The following is a 19,102-nucleotide window of genomic DNA, read 5'->3' as shown; positions in this document are numbered from 1 at the left end:
GGATAGCTCTGTAAGGACATAGACTACTATTGGATAGCTCTGTAAGGACATAGACTACTATTGGATAGCTCTGTAAGGACAAAGACTCCTATTGGATAGCTCTGTAACACATAGACTACTATTGGATAGCTCTGTAACACATAGACTACTATTGGATAGGTCTGTAAGGACATATACTACTATTGGATAGCTCTGTAAGGACATAGACTTCTATTGGATAGCTCTGTATGGACATAGTCTACTATTGGATAGCTCTGTAAGGACATAGTATATTATTGGATAACTCTGTAACACATAGACTACTATTGGATAGCTCTGTAACACATATACTTCTATTGGATAGCTCTGTAACACATAGACTACTATTGGATAGCTATGTAAGGACATAGACTACTATTGGATAGCTCTGTAAGGACATAGACTACTATTGGATAGCTCTGTATGGACATAGTCTACTATTGGATAGCTCTGTAAGGACATAGTCTATTATTGGATAACTCTGTAACACATAGACTACTATTGGATAGCTCTGTAAGGACATAGACTACTATTGGATAGCTCTGTAAGGACATAGACTACTATTGGATAGCTCTGTAAGGACAAAGACTCCTATTGGATAGCTCTGTAACACATAGACTACTATTGGATAGCTCTGTAACACATAGACTACTATTGGATAGCTCTGTAAGGACATAGACTACATTTACATTTACATTACATTTAAGTCATTTACTATTGGATAGCTCTGTAAGGACATAGACTACTATTGGATAGCTCTCTCTGTAAGGACATAGACTACTATTGGATAGCTCTGTAAGGACATAGACTACTATTGGATAGCTCTGTAAGGACATAGACTACTATTGGATAGCTCTGTAAGGACATAGACTACTATTGGATAGCTCTGTAACACATAGACTTCTATTGGATAGCTCTGTAAGGACATAGACTACTATTGGATAGCTCTGTAAGGACATAGACTACTATTGGATAGCTATGTAACACAAATACTACTATTGGATAGCTCTGTAAGGACATAGACTACTATTGGTTAGCTCTGTAAGGACATAGACTACTATTGGATAGCTCTGTAAGGACATAGACTACTATTGGATAGCTCTGTAACACATAGACTTCTATTGGATAGCTCTGTAAGGACATAGACTACTATTGGATAGCTCTGTAAGGACATAGACTACTATTGGATAGCTATGTAACACAAATACTACTATTGGATAGCTCTGTAAGGACATAGACTACTATTGGATAGCTCTGTAAGGACATAGTCTACTATTGGATAGCTCTGTAACACATAGACTACTATTGGATAGCTCTGTAACACATAGACTACTATTGGATAGCTCTGTAACACATAGACTTCTATTGGATAGCTCTGTAACACATAGACTACTATTGGATAGCTCTGTAAGGACAAAGACTACTATTGGTTAGCTCTGTAAGGACATAGACTACTATTGGATAGCTCTGTAAGGACATAGACTACTATTGGATAGCTCTGTAAGGACATAGACTACTATTGGATAGCTCTGTAAGGACAAAGACTCCTATTGGATAGCTCTGTAACACATAGACTACTATTGGATAGCTCTGTAACACATAGACTACTATTGGATAGGTCTGTAAGGACATATACTACTATTGGATAGCTCTGTAAGGACATATACTTCTATTGGATAGCTCTGTATGGACATAGTCTACTATTGGATAGCTCTGTAAGGACAAAGACTCCTATTGGATATCTCTGTAACACATAGACTACTATTGGATAGCTCTGTAACACATAGACTACTATTGGATAGCTCTGTAAGGACATAGACTACTATTGGATAGCTCTGTAACACATAGACTACTATTGGATAGCTCTGTAAGGGCATAGACTACTATTGGATAGCTCTGTAACACATAGACTACTATTGGATAGCTCTGTAAGGGCATAGACTACTATTGGATAGCTCTGTAAGGACATAGACTACTATTGGATAGCTCTGTAACACATAGACTACTATTGGATAGCTCTGTAACACATAGACTACTATTGGATAGCTCTGTAAGGACATATACTACTATTGGATAGCTCTGTAAGGACATAGACTACTATTGGATAGCTCTGTAAGGACAAAGACTCCTATTGGATAGCTCTGTAACACATAGACTACTATTGGATAGCTCTGTAACACATAGACTACTATTGGATAGGTCTGTAAGGACATATACTACTATTGGATAGCTCTGTAAGGACATATACTTCTATTGATAGCTCTGTATGGACATAGTCTACTATTGGATAGCTCTGTAAGGACAAAGACTCCTATTGGATATCTCTGTAACACATAGACTACTATTGGATAGCTCTGTAACACATAGACTACTATTGGATAGCTCTGTAAGGACATAGACTACTATTGGATAGCTCTGTAACACATAGACTACTATTGGATAGCTCTGTAAGGGCATAGACTACTATTGGATAGCTCTGTAACACATAGACTACTATTGGATAGCTCTGTAAGGGCATAGACTACTATTGGATAGCTCTGTAAGGACATAGACTACTATTGGATAGCTCTGTAACACATAGACTACTATTGGATAGCTCTGTAACACATAGACTACTATTGGATAGCTCTGTAAGGACATATACTACTATTGGATAGCTCTGTAAGGACATAGACTTCTATTGGATAGCTCTGTATGGACATAGTCTACTATTGGATAGCTCTGTAAGGACATAGACTTCTATTGGATAGCTCTGTATGGACATAGTCTACTATTGGATAGCTCTGTAAGGACATAGTCTATTATTGGATAACTCTGTAACACATAGACTACTATTGGATAGCTCTGTAACACATAGACTACTATTGGATAGCTCTGTAAGGACATAGACTACTATTGGATAGCTCTGTAAGGACATAGACTACTATTGGATAGCTCTGTAAGGACATAGACTACTATTGGATAGCTCTGTAAGGACAAAGACTCTATTGGATAGCTCTGTAACACATAGACTACTATTGGATAGCTCTGTAACACATAGACTACTATTGGATAGCTCTGTAAGGACATAGACTACATTTACATTTACATTACATTTAAGTCATTTACTATTGGATAGCTCTGTAAGGACATAGACTACTATTGGATAGCTCTCTCTGTAAGGACATAGACTACTATTGGATAGCTCTGTAAGGACATAGACTACTATTGGATAGCTCTGTAAGGACATAGTCTACTATTGGATAGCTCTGTAACACAAAGACTCCTATTGGATAGCTCTGTAAGGACATAGACTACTATTGGATAGCTCTGTAAGGACATAGACTACTATTGGATAGCTCTGTAACACATAGACTTCTATTGGATAGCTCTGTAAGGACATAGACTACTATTGGATAGCTCTGTAAGGACATAGACTACTATTGGATAGCTATGTAACACAAATACTACTATTGGATAGCTCTGTAAGGACATAGACTACTATTGGATAGCTCTGTAAGGACATAGACTACTATTGGATAGCTCTGTAACACATAGACTTCTATTGGATAGCTCTGTAAGGACATAGACTACTATTGGATAGCTCTGTAAGGACATAGACTACTATTGGATAGCTATGTAACACAAATACTACTATTGGATAGCTCTGTAAGGACATAGACTACTATTGGATAGCTCTGTAAGGACATAGTCTACTATTGGATAGCTCTGTAACACATAGACTACTATTGGATAGCTCTGTAACACATATACTACTATTGGATAGCTCTGTAACACATAGACTTCTATTGGATAGCTCTGTAACACATAGACTACTATTGGATAGCTCTGTAAGGACAAAGACTACTATTGGTTAGCTCTGTAAGGACATAGACTACTATTGGATAGCTCTGTAAGGACATAGACTACTATTGGATAGCTCTGTAAGGACATAGACTACTATTGGATAGCTCTGTAAGGACAAAGACTCCTATTGGATAGCTCTGTAACACATAGACTACTATTGGATAGCTCTGTAACACATAGACTACTATTGGATAGGTCTGTAAGGACATATACTACTATTGGATAGCTCTGTAAGGACATAGACTTCTATTGGATAGCTCTGTATGGACATAGTCTACTATTGGATAGCTCTGTAAGGACATAGTCTATTATTGGATAACTCTGTAACACATAGACTACTATTGGATAGCTCTGTAACACATATACTTCTATTGGGTAGCTCTGTAACACATAGACTACTATTGGATAGCTATGTAAGGACATAGACTACTATTGGATAGCTCTGTAAGGACATAGACTACTATTGGATAGCTCTGTAAGGACATAGACTACTATTGGATAGCTCTGTAAGGACAAAGACTCCTATTGGATAGCTCTGTAACACATAGACTACTATTGGATAGCTCTGTAACACATATACTTCTATTGGATAGCTCTGTAACACATAGACTACTATTGGATAGCTCTGTAACACATAGACTACTATTGGATAGCTCTGTAAGGACATAGACTACTATTGGATAGCTCTGTAAGGACATAGACCACTATTGGATAGCTCTGTAAGGACATAGACTACTATTGGATAGCTCTGTAAGGACAAAGACTCCTATTGGATAGCTCTGTAACACATAGACTACTATTGGATAGCTCTGTAACACATAGACTACTATTGGATAGCTCTGTAAGGACATAGACTACATTTACATTTACATTACATTTAAGTCATTTACTATTGGATAGCTCTGTAAGGACATAGACTACTATTGGATAGCTCTATATTGGATAGCTCTGTAAGGACATAGACTACTATTGGATAGCTCTGTAAGGACATAGACTACTATTGGATAGCTCTGTAAGGACATAGTCTACTATTGGATAGCTCTGTAACACAAAGACTCCTATTGGATAGCTCTGTAAGGACATAGACTACTATTGGATAGCTCTGTAAGGACATAGACTACTATTGGATAGCTATGTAACACAAATACTACTATTGGATAGCTCTGTAAGGACATAGACTACTATTGGATAGCTCTGTAAGGACATAGTCTACTATTGGATAGCTCTGTAACACATAGACTACTATTGGATAGCTCTGTAACACATAGACTACTATTGGATAGCTCTGTAACACATAGACTTCTATTGGATAGCTCTGTAACACATAGACTACTATTGGATAGCTCTGTAAGGACAAAGACTACTATTGGTTAGCTCTGTAAGGACATAGACTACTATTGGATAGCTCTGTAAGGACATAGACTACTATTGGATAGCTCTGTAAGGACATAGACTACTATTGGATAGCTCTGTAAGGACAAAGTTCTCCTATTGGATAGCTCTGTAACACATAGACTACTATTGGATAGCTCTGTAACACATAGACTACTATTGGATAGGTCTGTAAGGACATATACTACTATTGGATAGCTCTGTAAGGACATAGACTTCTATTGGATAGCTCTGTATGGACATAGTCTACTATTGGATAGCTCTGTAAGGACATAGTCTATTATTGGATAACTCTGTAACACATAGACTACTATTGGATAGCTCTGTAACACATATACTTCTATTGGATAGCTCTGTAACACATAGACTACTATTGGATAGCTCTGTAAGGACATAGACTACTATTGGATAGCTCTGTAAGGACATAGACTACTATTGGATAGCTCTGTAAGGACATAGTCTACTATTGGATAGCTCTGTAAGGACATAGACTACTATTGGATAGCTCTGTAACACATAGACTACTATTGGATAGCTCTGTAACACATAGACTACTATTGGATAGCTCTGTAAGGACATATACTACTATTGGATAGCTCTGTAAGGACATAGACTACTATTGGATAGCTCTGTAAGGGCATAGACTACTATTGGATAGCTCTGTAACACATAGACTACTATTGGATAGCTCTGTAACACATAGACTACTATTGGATAGCTCTGTAAGGACATAGACTACTATTGGATAGCTCTGTAAGGACATAGACTACTATTGGATAGCTCTGTAACACATAGACTACTATTGGATAGCTCTGTAACACATAGACTACTATTGGATAGCTCTGTAACACATAGACTTCTATTGGATAGCTCTGTAACACATAGACTACTATTGGATAGCTCTGTAAGGACAAAGACTACTATTGGATAGCTCTGTAAGGACATAGACTACTATTGGATAGCTTTGTAAGGACATAGACTACTATTGGATAGCTCTGTAAGGACATAGACTACTATTGGATAGCTCTGTAAGGACAAAGACTCCTATTGGATAGCTCTGTAACACATAGACTACTATTGGATAGCTCTGTAACACATAGACTACTATTGGATAGCTATGTAAGGACATAGTCTACTATTGGATAGCTCTGTAAGGACATAGTCTATTATTGGATAACTCTGTAACACATAGACTACTATTGGATAGCTCTGTAACACATATACTTCTATTGGATAGCTCTGTAACACATAGACTACTATTGGATAGCTCTGTAACACATAGACTACTATTGGATAGCTCTGTAAGGACATAGACTACTATTGGATAGCTCTGTAAGGACATAGACTACTATTGGATAGCTCTGTAAGGACATAGACTACTATTGGATAGCTATGTAACACATAGACTACTATTGGATAGCTCTGTAAGGACATAGACTACTATTGGATAGCTATGTAACACATAGACTACTATTGGATAGCTCTGTAAGGACATAGACTACTATTGGATAGCTCTGTAACACATAGACTACTATTGGATAGCTCTGTAACACATAGACTACTATTGGATAGCTCTGTAACACATAGACTTCTATTGGATAGCTCTGTAACACATAGACTACTATTGGATAGCTCTGTAAGGACAAAGACTACTATTGGATAGCTCTGTAAGGACATAGACTACTATTGGATAGCTTTGTAAGGACATAGACTACTATTGGATAGCTCTGTAAGGACATAGACTACTATTGGATAGCTCTGTAAGGACAAAGACTCCTATTGGATAGCTCTGTAACACATAGACTACTATTGGATAGCTCTGTAACACATAGACTACTATTGGATAGCTATGTAAGGACATAGTCTACTATTGGATAGCTCTGTAAGGACATAGTCTATTATTGGATAGCTCTGTAAGGACATAGACTACTATTGGATAGCTCTGTAACACATAGACTACTATTGATAGCTCTGTAACACATAGACTACTATTGGATAGCTCTGTAAGGACATAGACTACTATTGGATAGCTCTGTAACACATAGACTACTATTGGATAGCTCTGTAAACACATAGACTACTATTGGATAGCTCTGTAACACATAGACTACTATTGGATAGCTCTGTAACACATAGACTACTATTGGATAGCTCTGTAACACATAGACTACTATTGGATAGCTCTGTAACACATAGACTACTATTGGATAGCTCTGTAACACATAGACTACTATTGGATAGCTCTCTAAGGGCATAGACTACTATTGGATAGCTATGTAACACATAGACTACTATTGGATAGCTCTGTAAGGATAGACTACTATTGTAACACATAGACTACTATTGGATAGCTCTGTAACACATAGACTACTATTGGATAGCTCTGTAAGGACATAGACTACTATTGGATAGCTCTGTAAGGACATAGACTACTATTGGATAGCTCTGTAAGGACATAGACTACTATTGGATAGCTCTGTAAGGACATAGACTACTATTGGATAGCTCTGTAAGGACATAGACTACTATTGGATAGCTCTGTAACACATAGACTACTATTGGATAGCTCTGTAACACATAGACTACTATTGATAGCTCTGTAAGGACATAGACTACTATTGGATACTACTATTGGATAGCTCTGTAAGGACATAGACTACTATTGGATAGCTCTGTAACACATAGACTACTATTGGATAGCTCTGTAAGGACATAGACTACTATTGGATAGCTCTGTAAGGACATAGACTACTATTGGATAGCTCTGTAAGGACATAGACTACTATTGGATAGCTCTGTAACACATAGACTACTATTGGATAGCTCTGTAACACATAGACTACTATTGGATAGCTCTGTAAGCTCTGTAAGGACATAGACTACTATTGGATAGCTCTGACATAGACTACTATTGGATAGCTCTGTAACACATAGACTTCTATTGGATAGCTCTGTAAGGACATAGACTACTATTGGATAGCTCTGTAAGGACAAAGACTACTATTGGATAGCTCTGTAAGGACATAGACTACTATTGGATAGCTTTGTAAGGACATAGACTACTATTGGATAGCTCTGTAAGGACATAGACTACTATTGGATAGCTCTGTAAGGACAAAGACTCCTATTGGATAGCTCTGTAACACATAGACTACTATTGGATAGCTCTGTAACACATAGACTACTATTGGATAGCTCTGTATAGCTCTGTAAGGACATAGTCTATTGGATAGCTCTGTAAGGACATAGTCTATTATTGGATAGCTCTGTAACTACATAGACTACTATTGGATAGCTCTGTAACACATAGACTACTATTGGATAGCTCTGTAAGGACATAGACTACTATTGGATAGCTCTGTAACACATAGACTACTATTGGATAGCTCTGTAACACATAGACTACTATTGGATAGCTCTGTAACACATAGACTACTATTGGATAGCTCTGTAAGGACAAAGACTACTATTGGATAGCTCTGTAACACATAGACTACTATTGGATAGCTCTGTAACACATAGACTACTATTGGATAGCTCTGTAAGGGCATAGACTACTATTGATAGCTCTGTAACACATAGACTACTATTGGATAGCTCTGTAACACATAGACTACTATTGATAGCTCTGTAAGGACATAGTCTACTATTGGATAGCTCTGTAAGGACATAGACTACTATTGGATAGCTCTGTAACACATAGACTACTATTGGATAGCTCTGTAAGGACATAGACTACTATTGGATAGCTCTGTAAGGACATAGACTTCTATTGGATAGCTCTGTAACACATAGACTACTATTGGATAGCTCTGTAACACATAGACTACTATTGGTAACACATAGCTCTATTGATAAGGACATAGTCTACTATATTGGATAGCTCTGTATGGACATAGACTACTATTGGATAGCTCTGTAACACATAGACTACTATTGGATAGCTCTGTAACACATAGACTACTATTGGATAGCTTGTAACACATAGACTACTATTGATAGCTCTGGACATAGACTACTATTGGATAGCTCTGTAAGGACATAGTCTACTATTGGATAACTCTGTAACACATAGACTACTATTGGATAGCTCTGTAACACATAGACTACTATTGGATAGCTCTGTAACACATAGACTACTATTGGATAGCTCTGTAAGGACATAGACTACTATTGGATAGCTCTGTAACACATAGACTACTATTGGATAGCTCTGTAAGGGCATAGACTACTATTGGATAGCTCTGTAACACATAGACTACTATTGGATAGCTCTGTAACACATAGACTACTATTGGATAGCTCTGTAACACATAGACTACTATTGGATAGCTCTGTAACACATAGACTACTATTGGATAGCTCTGTAACACATAGACTACTATTGGATAGCTCTCTAAGGGCATAGACTACTATTGGATAGCTATGTAACACATAGACTACTATTGGATAGCTCTGTAAGGACAGACTACTATTGGATAGCTCTGTAACACATAGACTATTATTGGATAGCTCTGTAACACATAGACTACTATTGGATAGCTCTGTAACACATAGACTACTATTGGATAGCTCTGTAAGGACATAGACTACTATTGGATAGCTCTGTAAGGACATAGACTACTATTGGATAGCTCTGTAAGGACATAGACTACTATTGGATAGCTCTGTAACACATAGACTACTATTGGATAGCTCTGTAACACATAGACTACTATTGGATAGCTCTGTAAGGACATATACTACTATTGGATAGCTCTGTAAGGACATAGACTACTATTGGATAGCTCTGTAAGGGCATAGACTACTATTGGATAGCTCTCTAAGGGCATAGACTACTATTGGATAGCTATGTAACACATAGACTACTATTGGATAGCTCTGTAAGGACAGACTACTATTGGATAGCTCTGTAACACATAGACTATTATTGGATAGCTCTGTAACACATAGACTACTATTGGATAGCTCTGTAACACATAGACTACTATTGGATAGCTCTGTAAGGACATAGACTACTATTGGATAGCTCTGTAAGGACATAGACTACTATTGGATAGCTCTGTAAGGACATAGACTACTATTGGATAGCTCTGTAACACATAGACTACTATTGGATAGCTCTGTAACACATAGACTACTATTGGATAGCTCTGTAAGGACATATACTACTATTGGATAGCTCTGTAAGGACATAGACTACTATTGGATAGCTCTGTAAGGGCATAGACTACTATTGGATAGCTCTGTAACACATAGACTACTATTGGATAGTAACACTAGACTACTATGGATAGCTCTGTAAGGACATATACTACTATTGGATAGCTCTGTAAGGACATAGACTACTATTGGATAGCTCATAGACTACTATTGGATAGCTCTGTAACACATAGACTACTATTGGATAGCTCTGTAACTACATAGACATAGACTACTATTGGATAGCTCTGTAACACATAGACTACTATTGGATAGCTCTGTAACACATAGACTACTATTGGATAGCTCTGTAAGGACATAGACTACTATTGGATAGCTCTGTAAGGACATAGACTACTATTGGATATTGATAGCTCTGTAAGGACATAGACTACTATTGATAGCTCTGTAAGACATAGACTACTATTGGATAGCTCTGTAAGGACATAGACTACTATTGGATAGCTCTGTAAGGGACATATACTAGACTACTTGGATAGCTCTGTAAGGATACATAGACTACTATTGGATAGCTCTGTAAGGACATAGTCTATTATTGGATAACTCTGTAACACATAGACTACTATTGGATAGCTCTGTAACACATAGACTACTATTGGATAGCTCTGTAAGGACATAGCTCTATTGGATAGCTCTGTAACACATAGACTACTATTGGATAGCTCTGTAACACATAGACTACTATTGGATAGCTCTGGACATAGACTACTATTGGATAGCTCTGTAAGGACATAGACTACTATTGGATAGCTCTGTAACACATAGACTACTATTGGATAGCTCTGTAAGGACATAGACTACTATTAACACATAGACTACTATTGGATAGCTCTGTAACACATAGACTACTATTGGATAGCTCTGTAAGGACTACTATTGATAGACATAGACTACTATTGGATAGCTCTGTAAGGACATAGACTACTATTGGATAGCTCTGTAAGGACATAGACTACTATTGGATAGCTCTGTAAGGACATAGACTACTATTGGATAGCTCTGTAAGGACAGGACTACTAGATAGCTCTGTAAGGACATAGACTATTGGATAGCTCTGTAACACATAGACTACTATTGGATAGCTCTGTAACACATAGACTACTATTGGATAGCTATGTAAGGACATAGTCTACTATTGGATAGCTCTGTAAGGACATAGTCTATTATTGGATAACTCTGTAACACATAGACTACTATTGGATAGCTCTGTAACACATAGACTACTATTGGATAGCTCTGTAAGGACATAGACTACTATTGGATAGCTCTGTAACACATAGACTACTATTGGATAGCTCTGTAAGGGCATAGACTACTATTGGATAGCTCTGTAACACATAGACTACTATTGGATAGCTCTGTAAGGACAAAGACTCCTATTGGATAGCTCTGTAACACATAGACTACTATTGGATAGCTCTGTAACACATATACTACTATTGGATAGCTCTCTAAGGGCATAGACTACTATTGGATAGCTCTGTAACACATAGACTACTATTGGATAGCTCTGTAACACATAGACTACTATTGGATAGCTCTGTAAGGACATAGTCTACTATTGGATAGCTCTGTAAGGACATAGACTACTATTGGATAGTTCTGTAACACATAGACTACTATTGGATAGCTCTGTAAGGACATATACTACTATTGGATAGCTCTGTAAGGACATAGACTTCTATTGGATAGCTCTGTAACACATAGACTACTATTGGATAGCTCTGTAAGGACATATACTACTATTGGATAGCTCTGTATGGACATAGTCTACTATTGGATAGCTCTGTAAGGACATAGTCTATTATTGGATAACTCTGTAAGGACATAGACTACAATTGGATAGCTCTGTAACACATAGACTACTATTGGATAGCTCTGTAAGGACATAGACTACTATTGGATAGCTCTGTAAGGACATAGACTACTATTGGATAGCTCTGTCTGTCTGTCTGTCTGTCTGTCTGTCTGTCTGTCTGTCTGTCTGTCTGTCTGTCTGTCTGTCTGTCTGTCTGTCTGTCTGTCTGTCTGTCTGTCTCTGTCTGTCTGTCTCTGTCTGTCTGTCTGTCTGTCTATCTACATAAGGACAGTACCAAAACAAATGCTGTAATGATTCTGTCTCTTCGCAGCCAACTCTGCTGAGCAGGATGGTTATATCCCCCATATTCACCATATAACATTATATTGGTTGAAATAATATTGTATAATCATTTAAATGGAAAGACTCTTAAGTTTTGTGTATCATGGGAATCGGTGTAGAAAATCTCTTCCCAACTATTTTACAATCTAAACTCTGCAAAAAATGAACTGTCCCTTTTTCAGGACCCTGTCATTCAAAGATCATTCATAAAAATCCAAATAACTTCACAGACCTTCTTCTAAAGGGTTTAAACACTGTTTCCCATGATTGTTCAATGAACCATAAACAATTAATGAACACGCACCTGTGGAACAGTCGTTAAGACACTAACAGCTTACAGGTATGATAATGATTATTATTATTACTGTCAGTCGTTAAGACACTAAAGACCTGCATTACTTTCTACCCCTCTTCCATGTTTTTGCTGCAATTAGTTGGTTGTAATTTTGAGTAGAGCAGACATCTGTATGTATCTGGGTAAGCTGCATGTGTGACATAACTCCACAAGTCCTATTTACGATATAATTTACAAACATTATAGTGTTTTTAAAAACAATATCCCCAAAAATATATATAATAATAGAAGTAGTTGTTCGGTGTATGTAGGGCCATTAGTAAATAGGTCAACTGGGATATGACTAAAGAATTAAGTAGGGTGATTTTCCAAATGTTCTTTCTATGGTAACTAACTATAATCATTTCAGCTCTCTTCCATCTCTCTCTCTCTCTCTCTCTCTCTCTCTCTCTCTCTCTCTCTCACTCTCTCTCCCTTTCACTCTCCCTTTCACTCTCCCTTTCACTCCCCCTCTCTCTCCCATCTCTTCCTCTCTCTCTCTCAATTCAATTCAATACAAGGGGCTTTATCGGCATGGGAAACATATGTTAACATGGCCAAAGCAAGTGAAGTAGATAATAAACAAAAGTGAAATAAACAATAAAAATGAACAGTAAACATTACAGTCACAGAAGTTCCAAAACAATAAATACATTACAGATGTCATATTATGTCTATATACAGTGTTGTAATGATGTGCAAATGGTGAAAGTACAAAAGGGAAAATAAATAAACATAAATATGTGTTGTATTTACAATGGTGTTTGTTCTTCGCTGGTTGCCCTTTTCTTGTGGCAACAGGTCACATCTTGCTGCTGTGATGGCACACTGTGGTATTTCACCCAGTAGATATGGGAGTTTATCAAAATTGGGTTTGCTTTCAAATTATTTATGGATCTGTGCAATCTGAGGGAAAAATGTGTCTCTAATATGGTCATACATTGGACAGGAGGTTAGGAAGTGCAGCTCAGTTTCCACCTCATTTTGTGGGCAGTGAGCACATAGCCTGTCTTCTCTTGAGAGCCATGTCTGCCTACGGTGGCCTTTCTCAATAGCAAGGCTATGCTCACTGAGTCTGTAAATAGTCAAAGCTTTCCTTAAGTTTGCGTCAGTCACAGTGGTCAGGTATTCTGCCACTGTGTACTCTCTGTTTGGGCAAAATAGCATTCTAGTTTGCGCTGTTTTTTTTGTTAATTCTTTCCAATGTGTCAAGTAATTATCTTTTTGTTTTCTCATGATTTGGTTGGGTCTAACTGTGTTGCTGATCTGGGGCTCTGTGGGAAATGTTTGTGTTTGTGAACAGAGCCCCAGGACCAGCTTGCTTGGGTTCATCTCTCTGTATGTGATGGCTTTGTTATGGAAGGTTTGGGAATCGCTAGGTGGTTGTGGAGTTTAATGTCTCTTTTCTGGATTTTGATAATTAGCGGGTATCGGCCTAATTCTCTCTCTCTCTTCCTCTCTGTCTCTCTTTTTTCCATCTCTCTCTCTCATCTCTTCCTCTATAGCTCTCTCTATCTCTCTGTGTCTGTCCTTTCCTCTCCCCTGCTGTTCTCTTTCTCTCTCTCTCTCTTTCCGCCCTCTCTTTCTCATTCTCCATCTCCTCTTCTTTCTCACCCGAGTATATGCATAGCCCCTTCATAATAATTAATTAATGGAAGAGTTAAGAAAAAGCTAATTAGGCTTTATAAATGTTCACGGAAAGAAGACCTTAACCTCAGCAACGCTGTCTGAAAACAAAGGAGAGCATTTCCAGAGAGAGCCAGAGGGGAAAAGACTGTTGGATGAGACAAGAGTAGCGCTGAGTTAGACAGAGCTGCTGCTAAAATCAATGGGACGTCTTTATAGGGAGAGTGGGATGAGGGGCTTCATATGTTAACCCTCCAAATGGCAGCTTTGTTTAGCCACATATCACTCACTCCCAAACATCATTCATGGAGCCTGGTGTTGTCATGACAACTACAATCCTTTTACTATGAAAACCAGGGGAAAGTGCAGTATTGTACTGCAGGGTTCCCCAACTGGCGGTCTGCGGGCTGAATTTGGCCTGCGGTTGGTTTTATTTGGCCCCCCCCCACCAAGTTTTCTGAGCACATTTTTTGTCTTCTTCATTAAAATACTTTTCATTGTTGGACATAAAAGACTGTAAAAACACCAGGAAATCCAGAAAACACCAGGAAATCCAGAAAACACCAGGAATTCCAGAAAACACCAGGAAATCCAGAAAACACCAGAAAATCAGCTCAAAGTGATTTTAATTTAATAAATCTGTTCCCATGTATTCCCAACGCATAATAGACAAGACACGTGATCTTATACAAATGTAAGCAAGGTTTGAAATGATTATGTTTCAGTCAGACATTATATATGTTTGGGCTTCTTGCGGTCAATTTGTTGTCTATAAATGATGTGTAACTACGTTTCGTCCCCCCTGACCATCCGCTCAACAAAATATATCATCCCGTTGATGAACCCTGTTCTACTGTATAAACTCAATCCATTATTAATATATAATATAACAGACCTATTCAACAAGTAATATAACAGACCTATTCAACAAGTAATATAACAGACCTATTCAACAAGTGTGCATGTGCATGTGTGTGTGTGTGTGTGTGTGTGTGTGTGTGTGTGTGTGTGTGTGGGTGTGTGTGTGTGTGTGTGTGTGCCACTCTTACCCTGTTTACATTCTGGGCAACACTGTCCCTGGCGAGGCACAGCCAGCATCCCCAGGGGACAGGTGAGACAGGACGCCAGGAAGCAGGTCACCCTGCCCTCACGACACTCACACTCCCTGCATGGGCCCTCACTCCACCTCTCCAGGTTCTAGAGGGGGAGGGGTGAGAGACAGGGGGGAGGGGTGAGAGACAGGGGGAGGGGTGAGAGACAGGGGGAGGGGTAAGAGACAGGGGGAGGGGTGAGAGACAGGGGGAGGAGTGAGAGACAGGGGGAGGGGTGAGAGACAGGGGAGGGGTGAGAGACAGGGGGGTGATAGACAGGGGGAGGGGGAGATACAGGGGGAGGGGTGAGAGACAGGGGTGGAGGTGTGAGAGACAGGGGGAGGGGTGATAGACAGGGGGAGGGGGAGATACAGGGGGAGGGGGAGAGACAGGGGAGGGTGAGAGACGGGGGGAGGAGTGAGAGACAGGGGTGGAGGTGTGAGAGACAGGGGGGTGATAGACAGGGGGGGGGGAGATACAGGGGGAGGGGGGGAGGGGAGGGGTGAGAGACGGGGGGAGGAGTGAGAGACAGGGGTGGAGGGGTGAGATACAGGGGGTGAGATACAGGGGGAGGGGGTGAGAGACAGGGGGAGGGGGAGATACAGGGGGGGTGAGATACAGGGGGAGGGGGGGGTGAGAGAGTGGGAGAGGGAGAAAGAGCGATTAAGAGAGACCGAAACAGAGACAGCGAGAAAGAGAGAAAGACAGAGACAAGCAGACAAAGATTGCCATGAGGTAGAAATGATCAACTGAAACTATAGGAACTTTGTGTAGATTTCAGGGATTACACTAAGTGATTATGGTGAACCTAATCAAGCCTCTTTACTCACCGCCAGTCGCCTCTGTTCCTTCCCAGAGGACTGATGTGGGTAGACACAAGAGGTCTTCATGGACTGACACTCGGGGCAGCACTTCCCTGGTAGGTGGACCAGCTCTGATCCCTGTCAAAAAGAAAAGGGAAATGGGTGCTCGCTCCATCATTCTCTCTTACCTCTCCCCTTCTCTGTTTCCTGTCTCTCTCCCCCTTCTCTTCTCTTTCCTCTCCTTTCCCCTTCTCTCTTACCTCTCCCCTTCTCTGTTTCCTGTCTCTCTCCCCCTTCTCTTCTCTTTCCTCTCCTTTCCCCCCTCTCTTTCCTCTCCTTTCCCCCCCTCTCTTTCCCTCTCTCTCCCTTTCCTTTCTCTCCTCTCTCCCCTTCTCTCTTTCCTCTCTCCCTTCTCTCTTTCCTCTCTCCCCTTCTCTCTTTAATCTCTCCCCCTCTCTCCCCCTCTCTCTTTCCTCTCTCCCCTTCTCTCTTTCCTCTCTCCCCTCTCTCTTTCCTCTCTCCCCCTCTCTCTCATCTCTCTCTTTCCTCTCTCTCTCCCCCTCTCTCCTTCCTCCCTCCTTCCTTCAGTCCAGTGGTTAGAGGAAATTAGTCAGTGTACACCTTAACTTCCAACAACATTACACACACACACACACACACACACACACACACACACACACACACACACACACACACACACACACACACACACACACACACACACACACACACACACAGACACACACACACACACACACACACACACACACGCACACAAAACCAGGGTATTAATACAGTTGGAGTACTTCTACATCTGCATTGTTTGGGGTTTTAGGCTGGGTTTCTGTACAGCACATCTGCTGATGTAAAAAGGCTTTAAAAATACATTTTGATTGATTTCATTGAGTATAAAATGGAGCAGAATGTTGAGCCACTAAATTGTTAACAAACAATTCAATGGAAAATCCTTTGAAATCGTGAAAAATATTCATCTTCGAGGATAAATGATTAAGTGATGTTTTTTTTTGTTTTTGTCACACAGCTGATCTGGAATCAGATCCTACTTGTCACTATTCAGAGTAGCCTGTCATTGTATTATATCAGTCTCTAGGCTCTCAACTCCTGCTGTGTGACCTTGGGAAATCTGATCTGGTATCAGATCCATACTTGTCACTATTCAGAGTAGCCTGTCATTGTATTATATCAGTCTCTAGGCTCTCAACTCATGCTGTGTGACCTTGGGAAATCTGATCTGGAATCAGGCCAACTATATATATATATATATATATATATATCCTTAATTAATACTTAACAGGCTGGTTTTAAGTCACGCAGCTGACAAATTACAGAAGATTTAACTCCTGGGGTAACAGAGATTACATTATACAATGATTGATGATGGGGGATCAATATCATGGGATGAGAATTCAAATGTCTGATAAGGTGTGAAGGAAACACACTTGAATTAGTTCCACGTATACAAGCCTTACCATTTTAATCAGAGTGTCATGTTGAATGATAAAGACGAGACTAGCAGTGGTAGGTGTTATGAAGTCAAGCTTTAAAATGTACATTTGTTTTATGTCAGAGCATTTCCTTCACTTCTAGAGTAAAACCCTGTTTTCTATTTTTTTGTTGTCCTCAAAGAACTCCTGCCACAAATGATTACATGATTCTGTATGTAGGCCAAGCACCCTACTGAGCTAGTAAATTATGTCTTATAATGAAGGGAGATATCCATGAGGTATTCTCTCGGTTGCATCCTAGTTTTTATTTGTATGTATCCAAAAAAGAAAAAAGAGGAAACCAGCATGATGTAGGTAAACCAGCATGATGTAGGTAAACCAGCATGATGTAGGTAAACCAGCATGATGTAGGTAAACCAGCATGATGTAGGTAAACCAGCATGATGTAGGTAAACCAGCATGATGTAGGTAAACCAGCATGATGTAGGTAAACCAGCATGATGTAGGTAAACCAGCATGATGTAGGTAAACCAGCATGATGTAGGGAAACCAGCATGATGTAGGTAAACCAGCATGATGTAGGGAAACCAGCATGATGTAGGTAAACCAGCATGATGTAGGTAAACCAGCATGATGTAGGTAAACCAGCATGATGTAGGTAAACCAGCATGATGTAGGTAAACCAGCATGATGTAGGTAAACCAGCATGATGTAGGTAAACCAGCATGATGTAGGTAAACCAGCATGATGTAGGGAAACCAGCATGATGTAGGTAAACCAGCATGATGTAGGGAAACCAGCATGATGTAGGTAAACCAGCATGATGTAAACCAGCATGATGTAGGTAAACCAGCATGATGTAGGTAAACCAGCATGATGTAGGTAAACCAGCATGATGTAGGTAAACCAGCATGATGTAGGTAAACCAGCATGATGTAGGGAAACCAGCATGATGTAGGTAAACCAGCATGATGTAGGTAAACCAGCATGATGTAGGAAACCAGCATGATGTAGGTAAACCAGCATGATGTAGGTAAACCAGCATGATGCATGAGGTAAACCAGCATGATGTAGGTAAACCAGCATGATGTAGGTAAACCAGCATAAACCAGCATGATGTAGGGAAACCAGCATGATGTAGGTAAACCAGCATGATGTAGGTA

The 19,102-nt window shown here is 39.5% G+C and overlaps 1 protein-coding gene across 1 annotated transcript in view; it reads right to left on the bottom strand.

The window, feature by feature from the left end:
* Window positions 1–19,102, bottom strand: part of LOC115122266 (extracellular matrix organizing protein FRAS1-like) — a 523,719-nt gene that overhangs the window by 323,650 nt on the left and 180,967 nt on the right. Inside the window, 2 exon segments of the mRNA XM_065027018.1 lie at window positions 15,629–15,776; window positions 16,501–16,611. Of these exon segments, the coding sequence (XP_064883090.1) occupies window positions 15,629–15,776; window positions 16,501–16,611 (259 nt within the window).

This window comes from Oncorhynchus nerka, linkage group LG13, assembly GCF_034236695.1.
Source record: "Oncorhynchus nerka isolate Pitt River linkage group LG13, Oner_Uvic_2.0, whole genome shotgun sequence".
NCBI lineage: Eukaryota > Metazoa > Chordata > Actinopteri > Salmoniformes > Salmonidae > Oncorhynchus > Oncorhynchus nerka.
The sequence above is the reverse complement of the archived record's forward strand: the minus strand, read 5'-3'. Positions and strand labels throughout refer to the sequence as shown.